The 23,195-nt window shown below is 46.1% G+C and overlaps 1 protein-coding gene across 1 annotated transcript in view; it reads left to right on the top strand.

The window, feature by feature from the left end:
• Window positions 1-22,838, top strand: part of GPC3 (glypican 3) — a 58,964-nt gene extending 36,126 nt beyond the window's left edge. Inside the window, exons 3-4 of the mRNA XM_032228556.1 lie at window positions 20,829-21,523; window positions 22,827-22,838. Coding sequence (XP_032084447.1) covers window positions 20,829-21,523; window positions 22,827-22,838 — 707 coding nt within the window. The remainder of the gene's footprint in view (window positions 1-20,828; window positions 21,524-22,826) is intronic.
• The last annotated feature ends 357 nt before the right edge of the window (window positions 22,839-23,195 follow it).

Below are 23,195 nucleotides of genomic sequence, written 5' to 3'. Positions count from 1 at the left end.
TGGCAGATTTCCTGCTGGTACACATCTGTTGCTTCTGGTGTGGCCACCACAGTCTCTTACATCAGTGTTTCTCAACCTTTGCCGATTGAAGACGCGTGGAACACCCAGAATTCCCCAGCTGGCAAATGTGGACTTCAACTCCCAGAATTCCCCAGCCAGCTGGCTGAGGAATTCTGGGAGCTGAAGTCTAGACTTTTTTCAAGTAACCAAGACTGAGAAACACCGCGGTGTAAAAGAGAGAATTGTACAAAGATCTGCTTTCTCATCCCCCTTGGAAATCCAACCTTTCTTGAGAGAAGCCGGCTTCTAATGGCCGCTGGATTTTCGAGGCAATTACCTCTTGGACCCATTAGCGATGACAGCTTTTCCCAGAGAACCATTTCTTGGAAATGCAGGTTCCGGCAAAGCAATTTATTAAGCCCACCCCTTCCATTAACCAGGGAACCTGCTTAAAGGGCCAGTGGAGGTTTGCTCCCCCGGCTGCTTCTCCATAAGATATTTGTCCTTGAAGGAACTCGGAAGGCAAAGGAGGTTCCCAACAGTTGAGCGACGCTCGGTATTTCGCTTAAGAATTGATCCAAAGCCACATGGGTGTAATTCACAGGAAGTCCCCCTTCATGCACTAGTGAAGAGAAGGACCAGGGGAGACAGGATAGCAGTCTTCCAATATTTGAGGGGCTACTATAGAGAGGAGGGGGTCAAGCTATTTTCCAAAGCGGTTCACCAACAAAAGGGCGAACGACAAAACCACGCCCGACTAAACCGCGTCGCTGATGTCATCAACAGGGCGACAACAGCGCGGAGACAGAAGCATGCTGTAAACCCTAAACCTAAACTTAACCCTAAACCTAACCCTTAACCTAATCCTAAACCTAACCCTAAACCTAACCCTTAACCTAATCCTAAACCTAACCCTAACCCTAAACCTAACCCTTAACCTAACCCTAACCCTAACCCTAACCCTTAACCTAACCCTAACCCTAACCCTAACCCTTAACCTAATCCTAAACCTAAACCTAAACCTAAACCTAAACCTAAACCTAACCCTAACCCTTAACCTAACCCTAACCCTAACCCTTAACCTAATCCTAAACCTAAACCTAAACCTAACCCTTAACCTAACCCTAACCCTAACCCTTAACCTAACCCTAACCCTAACCCTAACCCTAAAGCTAACCCTTACCTTAAGTTGAATCGGCTTTCTTTCAACGCGCTATTTAAAGCACCCTTCTTTCTCCGCGCTGGCTGTTGTCGCCGCGTCGATGACGTCAGCGACGCGGTTTAGTCGGGCGCGGTTTTGTCGTTCGCCCTTTTGACGGGTCGCGTTCCAAAGCATCCAAACACTAGACGAGGAATAATGGATGGAAACTGACCAAGGAGAGATTCAACCTGGAAATAAGGAGAAATTTCCTGACAGTGAGAACCATCAACCAAAGGAACAGAAGTTGCCTTCGGAAGTTGTGGGAGCTTCATCCCTGGAGGCTTTCAAGAAGAGACTCAAGTGCCGTCTGTCAGAAAGGGTGTATGGTCTCCTGCTTGGGTGTGTGTGGGGGTTTCTCACTCAGCCACATAAAGGCTGGGCTCAATTGTGGCCGTATGTTGAGACTACCTGTAATTACATGGACTCTGCATAGATGTTCACTTCGCCTCTGCCACGTTCTCGTCATGCGCTAAAGAAACGATGGGATTCACCCAGGATGGCAAGCTGTGGGCTTCAGCCATACATACACCATGTGAATCCAGCCAATTTGTTCCGTCCAGAACCTAAGAATTGGGGGTGCTGCGATTCAAGAATTTCAGAGATTTAGGACCACTGTTCCCATCATCCCCTAGCATCGCATTCCAACGCACGTCTGCAGTAGAGCTGCCGGAATTGCTCCCCTCGCTGTGCGTAACGCCCGCCGGCAGCTTCCCGTTTTTTTTTTCGCGGCGTTGATGAAATTTGCAATTACTTTAACTTCATCAATTTGCTTTGCGACGCCCCTGGATGTTTGATGTAGCCACATTTCCCCCACCAGAGAGGGATATAAAACCAATGAGCCTCTCACTGTGCTAAGCCTCCCACCGGCGGTCCTGGGAGAGACGGCAAGCGATGCAGGACACGGCACAGGAAATGCTCTTCCTAATTGTGCAAGAATGAGTGTTGCTGAGATAGTCAACACTTCTTCCCTCGTGGTCTTCCTCAGCAACGGGCATGCGAGCTTGCTTTTTTTTATTTTGCACTTTCCTCGCAAAGTAAGTGTGTGTGTGTGTGTGTGTGGCTTGGCAGGATCTCTGGATGTGATTGTTGGGAGCCAGGACTTCCTTTTCCTTCAACTAGCGTCTCTCAGGTGAGATGGTGGCGTAGAAATTTAATAAATAAAAAATACATAAAAGCACATGCAAATAGAAATAGACTGACTTTGGCAGAAGAAAGCAATAGCAATAGCAATAGCAGTAGACTTATATACCGCTTCATAGGCCTTTCAGGCCTCTCTAAGCGGTTTACAGAGAGTCAGCATATTGCCCCCAACAATCTGGGTCCTCATTTTACCCACCTCGGAAGGATGGAAGGCTGAGTCAACCCTGAGCCAGTGAGATTTGAACCGCTGACCTGCTGATCTAGCAGTAGCCTGCAGTGCTGCATTTAACCACTGCGCCACCTTGAAAGCAGAAGCAGCACCAATATAATAGGCCCCTTGGGTGCAATCCCATCTGGAGCATCATTTGAGCACCCCCCGGGCATTGACAAAAATCCCCATCGGTCAATTGCACAAGGCAGCTTTCCTTGGGACAGCTTACATCCTGAAAGGAGACCTTTCACCCCAGTGGTGGGTTTCAAAAATTGTTCGAACCTACTCTGTGGGTGTGGCCTCCTTTGTGGGAGTGGCTTGCTGCCCATGTGACCGGATGGGAGTGGCTTGCCGCCCATGTGACCGGATGTGAAGATGCCGACGACACTTGTCAGAACCACCTTAAATGACCTCACACACAGCACTGGCGTGCATAAGAATAGGATGTAAACTTGTTTTTTAAACGGCATCTTTGGTTTGCGTTAAAACAACTTCAACACACGCAATGTTCCGATTGCACCACAAACGCAGTAGTCATCCTTACCTTTCACAGAGGCCCTGAGTTTTATAAATAGGAGCATGAGAGTGTAGAATGATCATATCCAAGGACCAGTGGTGGGTTTCAAAAAATTTTGGAAGCTCTTCTGTAGGTGTGGCCTGCTTTCCAGGTCCACTGGTGGAACCTCTTCTAACCGGTTCGGTAGATTTGACGAACCGGTTATACCGAATAGGTGCGAACTGGTAGGAACCCACCTCTGTTTCACCCCATCAAACATCCACATCCACCTATCCCAATTTCTTGGGAAGGACTCAGTAGTTAGACCAAAACATGCCAAATCCAGTCTGAACATCTGCCTGATGAGGAAGGAACCACAATAAAATTAAACAACGTTGCCTCTCAAAATCCTGGAAGGGTGACATGTCTATAGCCGAGGCTCTAGAATAGGCTCCCCCCTACACCCCCCAAGATTTGGACAGCTTCCTCCTTGTCATCCAGAAGAGCTGTGAAGGCCTGGCTGTTCCCCAAGCCTTTGGCCAAGGGGAAGGAGACCCCCTCACTTCATGTTGCTGGCTCTCTTTTCTTGATTTCATTGTCATTTCTTTGATGGCTGGGAGCTGCCCAGAATCATTGGAAGTGGTCATCTCAAATGTCAAAAGTCCAGCCTCTTTCAGCAAAAGCCCTGCTGGGAATTGGGAGTTCAGCAACTCATTCCCCTGTTCCCCAACTTAAAACCACCTTCCCCAGTTGAGTTCCCTCAAAGATGTGATGAACTTCAATGGACAGAAGACCATGCTGGGGATTCTGGTGGGTTGAAGCCCAAACTTCTGGATTTGGAAGAGGAATATAGCAGTAGCACTTAAGACTTATATACCACTTTAAAATTCTTTCACAGCCGTCGCTAAGCAGTTCACAGAGTCGGCCTCTTCCCCCCAACAATCTGGGTCCTCATTTGACCTGCCGTGGAAGGATGGGAGGCTGAGTCAACCTTGAGCCTGGTGAGATTCAAACTGCCAAATTGCAGTCAGCCGGCAGTCAGCAGAAGTCACCTGCAGTACTGCCCTCCCACCACTACACCACCGTGGCTCACAACATGAGCAGACTTGAAGAACAATTTGCTTTCCATTCTGTGGGATCCACGTCCCTTCATTCCACTGGGATCTGAGATGGGAGCATGGTGGCCATGTGAGAAGCCTAAGGATTCTGAAGAGAAGGATCTCCAGCTTCACCTACTCATTGAAAGACAAATCTCTTCATCAATCGAGAATTATTTGTAGGCAAGAAAAGGAGCCAATCATCCTGTTTTATTTTCCCGGATGGGACTCTCTTCTTTCTGTCCCGATGGCGAGATTGTGCATTTTGTTAATTTCCTGTCGAAACGTATCTTTTGTAAAGCCAAACGCCGAAGATAAAATACACCCCGTTTGTTTTGAATGGGGCTGCGCAGTTCCGAATATTCTTGGCTTGTCATAACGGTTTTCCGCAGCAATATTTCTAAATGTCAAGTTAATGTAGTTAGGGAGCTGTGAAAATCACAACCACCCAGTGTGCGATGCGGGCTGCATCTGCTTTCACAACGATGCTCAAGAGTGGAGCCGGAGAAATTCGGCTTTAAGCACCTCCCTTTTTTGTGTGTTTAATAAAAGGAAGAAAATTAGATTCATCATCCATTTGTCTTCCGATTTGTTAGAGCTGCTTCTCAGAAAGAATGTCAGTTTGGCTTAAAAAAGAACGCATCTTCATTTGGGTCCGGGCGTCTCTACTCTGGAGGAGAGAGAGAGGAAGGGGGGGGGAACAGGCATTGTGCAGAGCAGGGATGTCAAACTCAATTTCATTGAGGGCCGCATTAGGTGGTGTTTGACCTCGGTGGGGGAGCTGCGGTAGGCATGGCCAGCTTGATATTCCTCATATTGGGGGCCCTGAGCGCTCTCCCAGTGAAAATGGAGCCTGGAATGGCCACATGTGGCCCCCCCACAGAACTCTGTTTTCGCTGGCAGAGGGTTGCAGCTAAAAATGGACCCCGGGAGGGCTGCGCGCAGCCCTCAAGAGCTCCATTTTTTGCTGGCAGAGGGCCAGTTCTAAGCACCTTGAGTTTGACACCCCTGGTGTAAGGTAACGTTGTCCAACCTTGGTAAATTTTAAGATCTCTGGACTTCAATTCCCAGAATTTGTTGTGGCCCAGCAGGAGCTGTTGGAGCTGCCACCAGACTCCGACAGCGAGGGGCCTTATGAATCGGCTCTGGAGGATGTGGAGGACCCTGGACAGGGTTCTGACTCCGAGCAGGGCGCAGAGAGGCTGGTTGGCCACCAGGAGGCGTCTGAGCCTTGGACCAGTGGGGAGGAGACAAGGGAGAGTGATCCGGACGCCAGCAGTGAGTTGTTCCTGGATGCCCAGCACCGAAGAGCTAATAGGCATCAGGAACAGTTGGAGGTAATTGCACTCAGCTGGTGGTCATTAGACTCCTCTCCAGACTATAAAAAGGACTGCTTGTGCACACACCCCTCTTGCAGAAGTCAACGCAGGAACTAATGTTGGAGAACATTATTGTGAGCTTGTCTGTGCCGGTTTGCTGTCAAGGACCTGTCTGCCTGTTAATTAAATGTCATAATTTATCTTTGGCTCGGAGTGTGCTTTGGTGTGGAACGAGGGGGGTCAGAACAGAATTCCCCAGCCAAAGCAGCCGAAACAGTGGGCCCCAATGTGAATCATCTCTCCCTCTCTCTCTGCCCCATATGAGCCCCATATGAACTACCAGCACTTCTTAGTTCTCTTCTGAAATGGATTAATTTGAGAAGAAAACTACAAAGTCACTTTTTTAAACTTCACTTTTGCAAAGTCACTTTTTAAACTTCTCCATGGGGACAATTTTGGGCATTCTGGGGAAAGAATTAATCGGCTTGGTCTGTTGCTTGGAATTCAAGGACCTTTTCATTACGTCCTTTTCTTTCAATGTTGCATTCATCTCATCCTCGGATCACAGGGTGTGTGTGTGTGTGTGTGTGTGTGTGTGTGTGTGTGATTGGGGCAAATTTTCAATCTGTCCCAATTGGAGCAACGTCGTCCTTATCTCAGCTTTCATGTCATTAAGGGGGTGGAGAAAAAAATGGACATCGATCTCGGCCGATCCCACTGCCTGAATCGGGTTGCAGTTTCTCTTCTCGGGTCGGCATATAAATCGATAGAGAAACAGACGCTTCTAAATTTGAGCCCTACTTCATCCTGTCACTTCTCCGTTGCCAACCCAGGGATGATGGATCAGATCGGCACTTCTGCTGTTGCAAGCAGACATGATTGAATTGTCGATGAAAAGAAATATGCGGCCATTGGAAGGGGGCTGCCAGCACAATCCCAAAAGCCCAACCGATGAGTTAAAATACTGGGATGATTTTTTAAAATTATTATTATTATTTTTCTCCAAATCCGAGAGAGAAAAATAAAGAAACTAGAAAATATGTAAGCTCCAAGCCTTATAAATATACAGGTGGTTTATTTGAAAGGTGGACGTTTAGTAGCTATGGGTTGCTTTCAGTGACAAATGGCTAGATCAGTGTTTCCCAAACTTGGCAACTTGAAGATGTCCGGATTTCAACTCCCAGAATTCCCCAGCCAGCATTCGCTGGCTGGGGAATTCTGGGAGTTGAAGTCCGGACATCTTCAAGTTGCCAAGTTTGGGAAACACTGGGCTAGATAAATATTGATGAGACTTAACAGGACAAGGAAATGGAACAAAAGCAGATATTTTTATTTTTTATTTTTCCTCCCTTGTTTGGAGCTAGAAAAGTTCCTAATGGCTTCTTAGGCAATTGGTAGCTTAGATCCGTGTTCTGCAATCTTAGCAACTTTTAAGATTTCAACTCCCAGAATCCCCCAGCCAGCCTTGAAGTCCTGAGCTTGGAAAATATTAGATGGATGGTGGGGTTGAACTTAGATTTGATCCTGCGTTCTGCAAAAACGCTGGAGATCAGCTAAAAGTTTCTGAGGTTGAGAAACTCTGGTTTAGCTTAAACCAGGGACAAGTTCTGATGTCCAGGTGAGTCGGATGTGATAGCCAAGCTTCTAGAAAGAAGGAATAATTAAGTTCTGCTTTTCCTCACTATTAGATAAAATGAGTTGCAACCCTTTTAAGATGCATTCGACTTTCAGTCCTCCTTACCTCATCTATAAGGAAGCTATCACAGAAGATGGCTTGCTTGACCATGTTTTACTGAATAAGCTACCTTTGCAGCCTTAAATCACGATGGAGAAGCCACAGTGACCAAGTTAACAGCTGGCTAAGCCAACGTCAACCCAATAAAAAGGTGCACTTAGTTTGGTCGATAGTTTAGGTCCATGCTGAGATTTGAGCTAGATCAGATTAACAGAGTCGGAAGGGGCCTTGTAGGTCATCTAGTCCAACCCACAGTCCAAGCAGGAGATCCTACACCATTTCTGACAGAAACCAATCTCTCCTTGAAAGCTTCTGGTGATGAAGCTCCCACAACTTCTGAAAGCAACTTTTGTTCCATGGGTTAATTGTTCTCACTGTCAGAAAATCCCTCCTTATTTCTAGGTTGAATCTCTCCTTGGTCAGTTTCCATCCATTGTTCCTTGTCTGGCCTTCGGGTGCCTTGGAGAATAGCTTGACCCCCTCCTCTCTGGGGCAGCCCCTCAAATATGGGAAGACTGCTTATCATGACTCCCCTGGTCCTTCTCTTCCCTAGACTAGCCATGCCCAGTTCCTGCAACCGTTCATCGTAGGTTTTAGCCTCCAGTCCCCTCATCATCCTGGTTGCTCTTCTCTGCACTCTTTCTAGAGTCTCAACATCTTAGCTAGACTAACTTTAAGCCAAATCAGGATTAGGCTGGGATCAGTGAGTAAGGGAGGGACGTATTAATTTTGACTGCTCCATAGGGCAGTGTTTCTCAACCTTGGCAACTTGAAGATGTCCGGACTTTAACTCCCAGAATTCCCCAGCCAGCGAATGCTGGCTGGGGAATTCTGGGAGTTGAAGTCCGGACATCTTCAAGTTGCCAAGGTTGAGAAACACTGCCATAGGGAAATTTTGTGCCCGGCTGACTGTTTATTTAACGCAGACAACACTTCATTTCACACGGTGCTCTTAAGAGCTCCAATCTGGCTATTTTCCCCTTTTCTGACCCCCGTCTCATCAGAAAAATACTGCTAAGGCGTTACACACCCCAGAAATTGTGTTGCTGCCATTTGCAAGTCCTGTTTCTTTCCCCACCTTGGTGCAGTTAGAGGCACTTAGAGGCACTGAAAGTGGGTTGCGGGTTTTTTTTTTTTGCAGCTCAGAGTGGATGAAGAGGATAATGGAGGTTGCAGAGATTATTATTATTTTATCCCACCCCAAATCTATCTCCGTGCAGACATGCAGAGTGGCTTTAATTGCAAAATGGGGAAGAGGCGCCTGTTTGAGAGCGAGCGACTTTCACCGCCTCCAGCTATGCGAAACTGTGCAGTTTTAGCTGCAGTTTTAATTTCCTTTAATTGGTGGTAGGGCAGACCTTTGGACCCCAAAAAGAAAAGACTTCCCATGTTTATTGTTGCAGAAAATGACAGGCGTTAGACTTCTCAGGATACAGGAAAAATTTATTTGGCAGCCAGGTTCAGAAAGCGAGCCCATGGCTTAGCATTGCAAGTTCTGAACCACCTTCATTATCGAAGCACGCGGTTCCACAACAAATCCGTGAAGCCCTTATCCGCGGAGACATAAGCGCGAAGACTAATTCGCGCCGTTCGAAGCGCTAAAAAACTCGACCCTACTGCGATGACATAATCGCGGAGGGCAAATCCGCGCATTCCCAAGCACTCAACATCCTAACCCTAACCCTAACCCTAACCCTAAAACAAACCCCTAAACCTAATCCTAACCCTTACCTTAATTTAAATCCGCTTTCTGCCGCCGCGCTGTTTTAAAGCGCCCTTCTGTCGCCGCGCTGTTGTCGCGGTGGTGATGACGCACAGTGATGACGTCACAGCTTTAACGACGCGATTTTATCACCGCTATTTTGACGAGCGCGGTTTTGTCGTGCCACGGAAGCACGCGTTCTTATACATTCCCAAAAGCATTGCAACACGGAAACACTTAACATATTTCTTAGTGGTTACCTTGAGGAGGAGAAAGCCTTATAAGGAGATGGGGTCTTACTTCTCCTTTTGTTTATGGAGTACGTGTCATTAACGAACTTTACTTGAACCTTGGACTTTTGACATAGGCTTTTGACATCTTGTGGTTAGGCACTGGCTTTCTGTTCTTTTGCAAGCTGCAACTCTGCCTATGTGGCTTTAATATAGAAGTAAAGGGGCTCTAAGAGGCTGTCCAGCCTGACCCAGTAGGTTTCACACTTAATGTCCAAAACTCACTTTACGTCTGCTTTATGTTTGACCGTTGAATGTTTGAATGTTTATTTAATTTGTATGCTGCCCCACTCCCAAGGGACTCGGGGCGGCTAACAACCAAAGAGGGGAAGGGGATACAAATAGGACAAAAGACAAACAGAGTAAAAACAACAGCAGTCAAAACATTTCAAGTGGGGCTGGAAATTCATCAGCCCCAGGCCTGCCGGAACAACCAGGTCTTCGTGGCTTTGCGGAAAGCCTGGAGGGTGGTGAGGGTCTGGATCTCCATGCGGAGATCGTTCCAGAGGGCCGGAGCAGCCACAGAGAAGGCCCTCCCCCGGGGATTTGCCAGTCGGCACTGGCTGGCGGATGGGATTCGGAGGAGGCCTAATCTGTGGGATCTAATCGGTCGTAGGGAGGTAATTGGCAGCAGGCGGTCTCTCAAGTACCCAGGTCCAATACCATGAAGGGCTTTATAAGTGACGACTAGCGCCTTGAAGCGTATCCGGAGACCAATAGGCAGCCAGTGCAGCTCGCGGAGGATAGGTGTAACGTGGGTGTACCGAGGTGCACCCACGATCGCTCGCACGGCTGCATTCTGGACAAGCTGAAGTCTCCGAATACTCTTCAAGGGCAGCCCCATGTAGAGCGCGTTACAGTAGTCCAGTCTTGAGGTCACAAGGGCGTGAGAGACTATTTGAAGGGCCTCCCTGTCCAGGTAGGGTCGCAATGGTGCACCAGGCGAACCTGGGCAAATGCCCCCCTGGTCACAGCCGACAGATGATGTTCTAAAGTCAGCTTTATCATAGCAAACTATTGCCATTCCTAGGAATGCCACCCCCCTCGGTTTCCCCCCCCCCGCTTTAAGAAAAGTGGTGTGGTTGCATGATTCTGCAACCCTACAGCCGTCGTAAATACAGAAAGTCCTCGACTTGCAGCTGCTGATTTAGCGTCGGTTCAAAGTTACAACGGGACTGGAAAATAAGGACTTATGACCGTTTTTCACAGTTACGACCTTTCCAGTGTCCCCATAACCACGTGATCAAAATCCAGATGCTTGGCAAAACTGGCTCACATTCATGACGGTTACAGAATTTGTGATGTTGCAAGAGTTGGGGAATAATAATACTCGCTGTTTCTTTTGGTGCAAATGTTAGATCCTAGACGTGACCTCGTTTCTGCGGGGTTTTCCCGGGGGGGAATAGAAATTTCTGTCTGGCTGATGGATCAAGTGTTGGTTTTAGCCTCTTTCTCAATTTCGGTCTCCAGAGGGAATCACAGACCACTCCGATCCATATCATGAGAAGCTAATAGCTCCCTGGAGTTTTCTTGCTTTTTAAAAATCATGCTCCACCCCCACCCCATCCAAGGTTTTGCATCTTAAAGGAAAGAGGTTTTCATTCTGTTTCACCCCAAAGGGGGGAAAAAACCCCTATGGATTGATAGCACAATCCTGAATTCACGTTCCAAATCTTGTTGTTGTACAGTTTTTTGACCCTGCAGAAGAACACAATAGAAACATTAAAATACATAACCCGTGTTAAAGCTAATAGAAGATCGTTGGAGAATTGGATGGTCTGTCCAAGCCAATTCTTTTTAAACTGCCATATTATTGTAATTTGTAATTTTAATTTGTAATTTTAATAGATTTGTATGCCGCCCAATCCCGGAGGACTCCGGGCGGCTTACATAAAAGCAATTTTAAAAAATATTACAAAAGATTAAAACACAGAACAGTACAACTTAAAAACAGAAAAACACAACATGCACTCAGTTATAATGGGGCTGAAGTTCAGCCAAGATCAACAGCCCCAGGCCTGCCGGAACAGCCAGGTCTTAACGGGACTTACGGAAGGCCAGGAGAGTGGGGAGGGTCCGGATCTCAGGGGGTAGATCGTTCCAAAGGGCCGGGGCAGCTACAGAGAAGGCCCTCCCCCAAGGAGCCGCCACACGGCATTGTGTAGCTGACGGTACCCGGAGAAGGCCCGCCCTGTGCGATCTTATTGGACGCTGGGAGGTATGTTGCAGGAGGCAGTCAGGGAGATATCCAGGTCCTAGGCCATGTGGGATTTATAAGAGCCGAGGTGGCGCAGTGGTTAAATGCAGCACTGCAGGCTACTTCAGCTGACTGCAGTTCTGCAGTTCTGCTGTGCAAATCTCACTGGCTCAAGGTTGACTCAGCCTTCCATCCTTCCGAGGTGGGTGAAATGAGGACCCGGATTGTTGTTGGGGACAATATGCTGACTCTGTAAACCGCTTAGAGAGGGCTGAAAGCCCTATGAAGCGGTATATAAGTCTAACTGCTATTGCTATTATAGGTAATAACCAGCACCTTGAAGCGTGTCTGGAGACCGATGGGAAGCCAGGGCATCTCACGGAGGATAGGTGTAACATGGGTGTACCAAGGTACACCCAGTATTGCTCGCGCGGTAATTATTACCTAATTCCCGTATTTTTCATTCTGAACATTAATTCTTTCCTTTGGATGCTCAGCTGTTTTGATCGTATTAACAGGAGTTTTAATTTGAGAGCAATTGAATCAGGCATTAATGGGATATGGGGAAAATCAGAGAGTGACAAAAGGATCATCTTCTTCCCTAATTCATACCTTCCCTGCTTAAAAAAAGAGAGAGACTAATTCAGATTTTGTACTCCTGACCAGTAAAATCGTATTCCCCTGTTTATTTAAAAAAAAAGGTGTATAAGGTTGCTATTTGTTGTGAGTGTTGAAGAATAGCAAAACAATCTATGCTTGGAATGAACAGCTCGATAGAAAAAAAGATAACGTTTTTGACAAAAGTTGCAAAATGTAAATAACAGTGTTGGGAGTTCAGAGAAGTGCCTGGAATTAATCCCCTGGAATTTACAGGTTGAGTTAAAAGAGAGACTTTGAAAAGGAACCATTGCTCAGAAGGAAACAAGTTCTGGTTATTTTCTTTAATTAAAAAAAAAAAAAAAGGATTCCTTTTCTGCCATCCATAGCTGTGAATGGCTTAGCCTTCAGCTGAAAATGGAACTGTTTCTGCAAATAAATGTTTTCCCCTCCGCTCCCTTTCTCCCCTTTGAAGAAAATTGGGTGGGTGGGTTTGCATAGCCTGGAAAGGAATTCGACAGCCAGACAAGTCATCAAGGCCACAGGCAAAAATAAGGAGGGAGGTCTGCACAAGGCTGAGCTGGCTTTAAACCGTGGTTTAAATGTGGCTGTAGGCTCCTTACAAGGAGAGAGCCCAATGCTGATCTGGGCATCTCGTTTTGCAAATGCAAAATCCGCGAGTCTGAACATTTCCAGTCCTGGGGATGAATATTTAACCGTGTTGAAAAAAAATGTATTTTTTTTGGTTGCTTCTTGTGTGCAACTTTTATAAAATATGCGTTCTTGGTGTGTGTCTTCTGTTTGTTTTTCCTGCTCCAGACCATCTTCTGATTATTTATTGATTGAACAACCACGTGTCTCTTGGTCTTATCAAAATCTGCCGTTTGCAAACATTTACCAGTTTGTTAAAAAAAAAAGCTAATGTTAAACCATCCCGATGCAGAATCCTGGAAAAAAATCAATGGAGGTTGTTTGTACCTGGATTTGCATAGGATCTCTGTCTACCTTTTAAATCAGATTTGTCCTGATACTCGCTATGTCTTAGTAGCAATTTTTAAAGAGGTTTGGGGTGCTGCTGAGCATTTCCAGGAATCCTGTGCTGTCCATTTCTGATGCAGCTACAGTAGACCTTCTTCAGAAAAAAAGTTAATGGGCTGTTATTAAATCTTGTGGCTTTCTGGAGAGAGAGGGAGGGAGAGAGAAAGGAAGAGAGGATAGAGGGCAGTGGTGGGATTCAGCCAGTTCGCACCTATCCGGGAGAACCGGTTGGTAACTTTCAGAGCAGTTCAGAGAACCGGTTGTTGGAAGAAATCTTTTGGTTTTTTCCCCACTTTACAGGGCTAATCCTGTAAGGAAGGCAGGAAGGAAACATTCTGGTGTTGTTTCTAGCCTAACCTTTATTGCCCTGCTTACAGAAACTGCCTCTCCGGTTAACCCTTATTACCATTGTAACAACTAAGGCGAAGTGCCCATCGACATGAGTGACATTGACTTGGTCATGCCCACATGATCACATGACCACCGAGGCCCGCCTACCCAGCTGGTAATTAGGGCAGAGAACTGGTTAGTAAATTATTTGAATCCCACCACTGATAGGCAGGCAGGCAGGCAGGCAGGCAGATAAATAGATAGATGGATGGATGGGTGGATAGATAGATAGATGATAGATGGATAGATAGATGATAGATAGGATATAGATGGATGGATGGGAGGATAGATAGATATAGATAGATAGATAGATAGATAGATAGATAGATAGATAGATAGATAGATAGGATATAGATGGATGGATGGGAGGATGGATAGATAGATAGATAGATAGGATATAGATGGATGGATGGGAGGATAGATAGATAGATGATAGATGGATAGATAGATGATAGATGGATAGATAGATGATAGATGATAGATGATAGATGATAGATGATAGATAGATAGATGGATAGGTAGGTAGGTAGGTAGGTAGGTAGGTGGATAAGTAGACAGGTAGATGTACAGAGGCATTTGAATTTGAATTTGAATTTATTGACATTTGTATGCCTCCCACTCCCTTGGGACTCTGGGCAGCTTACAGGCAAGACAAAGGAACATATATAAAAATTAAACATAAGAATACAATGGTTAAAATTTCACACCATGCATACTGTTAGAGTGGGGCTGGATACTGATCAACAGCCCCAGGCCTGCCGGAACAGCCAGGTCTTAGCAGCTTTACGGAAGGCCGGAAGAGTAGTAAGGATCCGGATCTCTACGGGAAGATTGTTCCATAGGGCCGGAGCAGCTACAGAGAAGGCCCTCCCCCGGGGAGCCGTCAACCGACATTGACCGGGCCGACGGCACACGGAGGAGGCCCAATCTGTGTGATCTTAAGACAGATAGAAGTAGGTAGGTTGATAAATAATAGCTAGATGTTATATGATAGAAGATAAGTAGATGATGGATAAATAGACAGACAAGAGAGACAGAGAGACAGAGAGACAGAGAGAGAGAGAGAGAGAGACAGACAGTCAGACAGACAGACAGGAAGATGGACACATCTGATCCCCCACCTCCCTTTTCCAAAAGAAAGTCAGTAGATTCAGAACTAATTAAGGTTCCTGCCTCATCCAGAGTTGTCCATGGGAAAGAGGGTTTCAGCACACACAACTTGGATCGCAGGACAAAGTCCTTTCCACTTACATTCGAGGCCGGGGTGGGTGGGTGGGGGAAGGCTCATACCCTGGGTGGTCTGGACTGGAGCACCTTTGGGATTTATGGTGACAACCGAAGAACTTGGGACAGACTTTGGCTTCTGCGGGGAAGAGTTCATCAATTCTGTGTCTGAAAGAAAGGAAGGCGGCTTCCTCCCCCCAAGAGACGGATGCTAATTTTTTTAAAATACGGTTGAGCCTCCTTGGACTTAAACCATCCCTTTCTGTAAACGGGGAGGTAAATGCAATGGATCTGCTTGCTGCGGATTAGTGAAAAATGCATGGCTTGGAGGAAAGCAGGCCCATGCATTTAATTCTAAATGCCTCTTCAGGCCGAAGAAGGCTGCACGCTGGCCCCAAACGAAGCTATGGTGGTTGGGTTTATTAAATCTATTAGTAGGTAATTAGTAGGATACTTCTGCTGGCTCTCGGTCCGGTTGCAAAGTCAAGAAAGGAATGAACTTCTCAACTCCAATTATATGCGTGGTGACATCGCTGCTCTTGTGTGAAATGCGAAGAAACTCAGAATGGGTCTTTCAGTCGCTTTGCTCCCCGGTTTATAAGAAGAAAAGTCTGCTCTACAACTTGTTGGTGTGTGTGTGTGTGTGTGTGTGTATCTTTTCAGAATGGGGGTTGCTCTGGAAGACCTCCAAGGTCCTCTATAATTCAAGTTTCTTGCAGTTCCACTAGCCCCTCTCTTGCCATGGCGTGTGGGAATATATTACTTACTTCATGCTCAATGTTCATCTTTTCTGCTGAAGATTTAAGCGTTTGCTAAGGAAATACACATTTAAAGAGCATTTCGTAATTCTTGGAGCTGACTTTATCGGGATGGATCAGTAAATTCAGCCTAGCATCTCATTTTCCAAGAGTTGTGTCCTGGTCTTATATCCATTAGCATACTAGGTGCAGTCCGAGTTGACAATATTAAATTGTTAATATACCGAGTGCCTTTCATTACATTTCCCGAGAATCTTTTCTCACTTTCTTCTAGCTGCAAAAGGGGAAGAAATCTCTTCGAAATGACATCTCTGTAAAAGTGCAGGGATGGCTTTTTTTTTTTCATTAAAACAAAAAAAATCTATTACACCAGCCAAAGGTTACAGGCTTTTCTGATAATATGTAATAAAAAAAAGAAAAATCCAATAAAAACAGTGGAATGCATTTTAAAAATATATTTTTTTACAGGAAACGAGTTAAAAGGAAGAAATATTTGATCAGTTTTTCGTAAAAGATGAATCATGCCTTGAAATGTTTTTTTTTTCTCTGCGGGAATGGTTAGTAGTTCCAGCCAGCCAAGATGCCCACAGACCTTGATTTAGTCCTTCCGTCTGGTAATTCAATCCTGCAAAAGCAAGAGAATAGCCGTTGCACCCATTTCATTGATTTAAATATTCGTAGACCGAGGCACAATGAGATCGCTATCACGCCGGTCTTGATTTTTATCAGAATTTAATTCCAGGCGGTCCCTTTTTGGAGTTTTTTCTGCAGATTTTTCAAAATGTTAACTCCAGATCCACTGCCTTGGGCTGTGTGTTTGTATTATATTACGAGTTCCTCATTTCCCCCACCCTGGAAATTGTAAAAATTAATCATGGATCTTCCGCCCAGCCTTCCCCATCCTTCCCTGCTCTTAGTTGCAAAGTATGATAATTAGACATCAGAAAAGCTACATAAAGTTTAATGTGGCAGTGGAGTACGGAGTTAAATTATCTCAGGCTGCATCCATTAATTAAAGAAAAGTTCTACCAGAAATGCTTTTTTCCTCCTTATCTTTAAAAAGTGCGTTGCTCTGTTCCAAACTGATTCCCCAGGAGTAGAAAGGCGATGAATAAAAATCCCATCGCAATTATTAGAGGATAGAACAGCCTTTAACCTTGATGACAATCTGAACTTTGACGTTGGGGTAGCTGTCCCACACAGATAGAAGGGTCCGCCTTGAAGTCAAGGAGAGCCACCATGGAGAAGAGAAGGTGGCCTGAGGACAAGGGCTGGTGGATGGATGCCTACGTCATGGTTCAAGGCCTCCATCACTGGTGTGGGTGCAAGGGGGGGGTCTTCTACAATTCACCTGGATAAGATAAATATGTTACTGCAGTTTGATGAGAGAATGGTGATGACCAGGCCTGAAAGCAAAGAGTGATGAGGTTTGCAGCACCATGGACAACTCCAAAGAAGCTCTAGCTGTGTTGGGTAAGGAAGAAGACTAGGAGGCTTCTCAAGTTCATGGCTTGTTGAGTTTGTGCAACACTAGAAGTTGTAAACCAAGGTTTCCATAGCACAATGTCTGGATTCCCAGAGTCGGCTCAGCCAAGACTGAAGGAAACCAATCCATGTTGGATAAATTGTGTGACTCTTACCTTTACGTACAGCAGAAGAGAAAGTTGAACCCCTTTCATAGGCGCTGTCTCTGACGTATCCTTGGCATCACCTGGCATGACAAAGTTCCAAATAGGGCACCTGGAATTTCTAGCATGTACATACTATTGAAACAGCGACGTCAACGCTGGCTTGGGCATGTCGTGAGAATGGCCGATGGTCGGATTCCGAAAGATCTCCTGTAGGGAGAATTAGTGCAGGGGAAGCGCCCCAGAGGGAGACCACAGCTGCGGTACAAGGATATCTGCCAGAGGGATCTAAAGGCCTTGGGAGTGGACATCAACAGCTGGGAAACCTTGACCTCTGATCATTCGTTTTGGAGGCTACAGACAGCAGCGTGGCCTTCTCCAATTTGAAGAGACTCTTGTTTGGCAGGATGAGGTAAAGAGGCAGTCCTGGAACCAGCGAAATCTGGGCGCTGGGCAGGGGACAGAATGTATCTGCCCTCAGTGTGGAAGGGATTGCCGCTCCCGAATTGGACTTTGTAGCCACACCAGATGCTGCGTTAGGACCTCTTTCCAGAGCATGATACCATCGTTTTTTGAGACTGAAGGATGCCAGTTGAATTCTCCACATTCTTTTTTGGGAAACTTGAAGGAACAAACTTCTTCTGTAGATGCCTTTTTGGGTCAGCCACCTGTTGTGGCCCAGCAGGAGCCGTTGGAGCTGCCACCAGACTCCGACAGCGATGGGCCCTATGAGTTGGCCCTGGAGGATGTGGAGGACCCTGGACAGGGTTCCGACTCTGAGACTGGTTGGCCACCAGGTGGCGCCTGAGCCTTGGACCAGTGGGGAGGAGACAAGGGAGAGTGATCCAGAAACCAGCAGTGAGTTGTTCCTGGATGCATGCCATCGAAGAGCTACTCGGTGTCAAGAACAATTACGCAATTACAGGAAATAATTGCGCTCAGCTGATGGTCATTAGGCTCCTCTCCAGACTATAAAAAAGACTGCTTGTGACACACCCTTCTTGCAGAAGTCAATGCTTTGACTAAAGAGAACGTAACCACCTTGGCAGGCTGGATTGCTGCCAAGGGTTGTCTGAATTGCTGCCAAGGTTTGTCAGACTTGCTGCCAAGGTCCTTATCTGTTTGTTTTGCTTGGCTTTCAGACACCGAGATTCTGGTCTTGCTAATTAAAGTACATTCTAGTTAAGCTTGTCTCGGCTTTCATTACTGGATGGAGGAGGGGGTCAGAACAGCCCCCTTATGGGTTTCTCCACTGTTGTGTAAGTGCTACAGATAATGCGTGTCCTAGAGGGATTTTGAACACTACGTTACGAGATCCCAGGTTTGGGGGAAGAAAGCCAATAACAGCTAAAGAACTGACTATGAATATAACAAACTGTCATCATTGATGGAAAAAATGGCATAAAGTTTAAAGTTCCAATAGAAGAGAGTTTTGTAGCCCAGGGGTTGAACTGTGGGGTCCCTTAGTTGTTGACTTGCAGACATTTCAATATCCAACTACGTAATGTCATCAGTGTGAGGGAGTGTGGGGTTTTCTCCTTATTTATATATAGTCACTTGCCCTGCTGGTGTGGGAAGAAGCATGGTTTTCTTTTTGATATTTTCTTCATTTTGTTTTCTACTTGACAGTTTGTCTGGGGTTAATCCCCGCTTATCTGTGTCCCGGTTGCCGGATATTGGTTTTTACAGGAGTTTAGCCATCCTGATTATTTGGAATAGAACAGAAATATGAATTTTCAGAAATGCTCACTGATGACTATCTTGTTACCTGGCCAAGTAATGAAACCTTTGCAGAGAACCACCGAGCTCAGAGACCACCAAGGACTCCACAACCTTTAAAGTGTCCGATGCATAATCAACTTTATTTTAATGTGCGATGTGCTTCCCTTTAATGACAACCTTCACTAAAAGGTGCTGTGAACACCAGGCACCGCGCTTTTAATCTTGCTAAGTGGCTTAATTTTCAGCTCGCTCTCTCCCATCCGGGGACGATAGAAATAATCTGTAATTCAATCTCAGTTTGGATTTAACGTGAGCTGGGGAACAAGGCAGGGAGAATCCAAACCAGGTTCAATTTTTCATGGGGATCATTTTTAGGGGCTCGGTGTCCCTCCCCCCCTCCCCCTCTCTGTCTACCATTCTGTTGAAAGCTGCCCTGCCAGGAAAGGTGAGCGACCTGCCACCTGCTAAAAGTGCTTGTTAAGTTTTCCATCCTTTTATTAAAGATGCCCCGGAGGTTTGGAGACTCGAAAGATTGGAGTTGGGACTATTTAGCATTCAAAGAAAACGTAATGCCTCCTTCCTGTCACAATCCTTCACCCTGTCTCTTTTTCTTCCCCTTTGCTGTGCTAATTCACGGGCTGGTGGGATTGAGGGTGGAGGGGTTGTGTGTGTGTGGCGGGGGGAGGGACAGGCATTCTTTGATCACCTGAGCAGCAAAGGGCTTTGGATGCTGGGGACCAATTAGTGGGAAATGCTCCAGGCCTGCAGGCAGCTTCAGCCACAGAAAGAAGAATCCATGGCCTTTGGCCCTTGACAGAATTAGAGAACCGCGGAGTTGGAAGGGACCTTGGAGATCTTCTAGTCCAACCCCCTGCTCATGCAGGAGACCTTACACTATTCCATGGTTGTCTGACCTCTTCTTAAAAGCCTTAAAGAAGGTTAAAAACCTTCTTAAAAGATGCGTTGGAGCACCCACAACTTCTGAAGGCAAGTTGTTCTACTGGTTACTGTAATTTCGGAGTATAAGACGCACCAAGATTTTGAGAGGCAAATTAAAAAAAGGGTTTTTTTTTCACTCTGCAGACTTCCCCAAAACGGCCTGTTTTTCATGATAATTGGCCCATTTTTTGTCAAAAAAAGAGGCATGCATAGCCTTAAGGAGGCTTGTAGAGTGCTCCTGGGGATGCCCCCCCCCAATGAGCAAAAAACGGCCCTTTCTTCGCTCATTTTTGCCCTCCCCAGCCCCCAGGAGCACCCTGAAAGCCTCCTAAAGGCTATGCATAGCCATTTTTTTTGCAAAGGAGGTGGGGTTTCAGTAGGCCAAAAATTCTGTATTCAGTGTATAAGACGCACCCAGATTTTCAGCCTCTTTTTTGAGGGAAAAAGGTGCGTCTTATACTCTGAAAAATACGTAATTTTTCTCACTGTCAGGAAACTCCTCCTTAGTTGGAGGTTGCTTCTCTCCTTGATTAGTTTCCACCCGTTGCTTCTTGTCCTGCCCTCAGGTGCTTTGGGGAATAGCTTGAGTCCCTCTTCTTTGGGGCAACCCCTCAAATATTAGAACATTGCCCTCATATTTCCCCTAGTCCTTCTTTGAAGGAATATACCCAGTTCCTGCAACCATTCACATATGTTTTAGCCCCCGGACGCCCAATCATCCTTGTGGCTCTTCTCTACACTCTTTCTAGAGTCTCAACATCTTTTATTTTTGTAATTGTGATGTCGTAATTGAGGAGCCGAGGTGGCGCAGTGGTTAGGGTGCAGTACTGCAGGCCACTTCAGCTGACTGCTATCTGCAGTTCGACGGTTCAAATCTCACCGGCTCAGGGTTGACTCAGCCTTCCCTCCTTCCGAGGTGGGTGAAATGAGGACCCAGACTGTGGGGGCGATATGCTGACTCTGTAAACCGCTTAGAGAGGGCTGAAAGCCCTACGAAGCGGTATATAAGTCTAACTGCTATTGCTGTTGCTATTCTCCTGAATTTCTCTGGCTTTTTACATCTTTCTCCCAGGAAATCCTTAAAATTGCTGTTGTGATCGTCTCGCCTGCCGACTTACTAACCAAATCCTCTTTTGCTTTTCAGAAGCCTTTGAAATGGTCGTGCGCCACGCCAGGGACCACACCAGCTCCATGTTCAGGAGCTACTATCGCCACGTGGCTGCCAGGACTTCTAAACTGGCGGGGGAATTCTTCACCGACGTCTCCCTCTACATCTTGGGCTCAGATATCAACGTCAACGACATGGTCAACGAGCTATTCGACAGCTTGTTCCCCTTGGTCTACCCCCACCTGATCCACCCAGGAGCCCCCGACCCTCCCGTGGAGACCCTGGAGTGCCTACGGCTAGCCCGTCGGGACTTGAAGGCATTTGGCCCCTTCCCCAAAATCATGATGACCCAGGTGTCCAAGTCCCTGCAAGTCACCCGGCTCTTCCTCCAGGCGCTCAACCTCGGCATTGAAGTGGTCAACACCACCGATCACCTGAGGTTCAGCAAGGAGTGTGGACGGGCGCTGCTGAAGATGTGGTACTGCCCCCAGTGCCAGGAGCTGCTCCTGGCCAAGCCGTGTGCCGGGTTCTGTGGCGGGGTGTTGCAAGGGTGCTTGGCCAGCGTGGTGCAGATCGACGGTCACTGGCGGGAATATCTCCGCTCTCTGGAAGGCATGGTGAAGGGCATGAAGGGCACCTACGACATAGAACACGTGCTGCTGAACCTCTTCTCTTTGGTTCAGGATGCCATCGGTTACATGCAGAAGAACGCCGGGAAGCTGGTCACCACCGTAAGTTCTTTTACTAGAACCGTTGGTTAGTCCGTGCGGTACCGATGTTACAGGATGTGTCTGTTTGGCTGTCTGTCTACTTATCTACCTATCTACTTCGTCTGTTTCTCTCTGAGTCTTTCTGTCTGTCTGTCTGTCTGTCTGTCTGTCTGTCTCTACCTACCTACCTACCTACCTATCATCTATCTATCTATCTATCTATCTATCTATCTATCTATCTATCTATCTATCATCTATCTATCATCATCTATCTATCTCTAGTTCTATCCATCCATTCCTCCCTCTCTCTATTTCTTTATTTCTATCTATCTATCTATCTATCTATCTATCTATCTATCTATCTATCTATCTATCTATCATCTATCTATCTATCATCTGTCTATCTATTATCTATCTATCTATTCCTCCCTCTCTCTATTTCTTTATATTATCTATCTATCTATCTATCTATCTATCTATCTATCTATCTATCTATCTATCCCCCCTCTATCTCTATCTGTCTCTATCTCTATCTCTATATCTATCTCTATCTTTCTATCTCTTTCTCCATCCATCCATCCATCCATCCTCCCTCCCTCTCTCTAGCTCTACCTACATATCTCTCTCTCTCTAATCTATCTATCTATCTATCTATCTATCTATCTATCTATCTATCTATCTATCCCCCCTCTATCTCTATCTGTCTCTATCTATCTATCTATCTCTATCTTTCTATCTCTTTCTCCATCCATCCATCCATCCATCCATCCATCCATCCTCCCTCCCTCCCTCTCTCTAGCTCTACCTACATCTCTCTCTCTCTCTCTCTCTAATCTATCTATCTGTCTATCTATCTATCTATCTATCTATCTATCTATCTATCTATCTATCTATCTATCTATCATCTATCTATCTATCATCTATCATCTATCATCATCTGTCTGTATCTCTATCCATCCCATCTCTTTCTGTCTCTATCTCTATCTCTATATCTTACTATCTCTATCTCTATCCTACCATCCTCCCACCCGCTATCTCTACCTACTTACCTACCTACCTACCTACCTACCTATCCTTGGAAAGAAGGCAAGGTGCCTTCCTTCAATGGGGAAAGAAAGTTGGTGGACCATTCATATGACACCGAGAGCCAGGGTTTGCTGCTTTGGCTGATGGGCTTCCATAAATATGTGGAAGAGGACATTACTTCTTTAACCCTCTGAAGAAGGCCCGGAGGCAGCTGAGATCATCTTGCAGGTCATGCTATGTCAGGGTTATGGACTGTAAAAGGTTCCCAATTTTTCTTTCCCCTGCTCTTAATTTTAAGATGACGGCTTGATAAAGGGAATGCTGGGAGTTGAAATCCACCTGCCTTAAAGTTGGCCAAGTTTGGAAATGCTACTGTAACATGAACGAAGCCATGAAGGGGGTTGATGAAGGATTTCTACCGCTCTCTAATTGCAAGACATTAGCTGCTTTTTTGGTGGGGGGTGCAGGGGGGGGGCGGAGGAAAGGCAGGTGATTTTAAGCAAATGGCTTTTCTGTGCTGGCGTTAATAACTCGTGAACAATTTACTGGTACATTAAAGGTAAACAAAGATTCAAATGAATAACCAGGGGAGAGTCTTGATTAAGACGCCACCGGTAAAGGGAAGCAGGTGCCTCATTGTTCCTTGCAACACAACGTGTTGCAAAAA

Source organism: Thamnophis elegans, chromosome 12, assembly GCF_009769535.1.
Source record: "Thamnophis elegans isolate rThaEle1 chromosome 12, rThaEle1.pri, whole genome shotgun sequence".
Classification (NCBI taxonomy): domain Eukaryota; kingdom Metazoa; phylum Chordata; class Lepidosauria; order Squamata; family Colubridae; genus Thamnophis; species Thamnophis elegans.
Note: the sequence above shows the minus strand (reverse complement) of the source record. Positions and strands in the feature narration are given on the sequence as shown.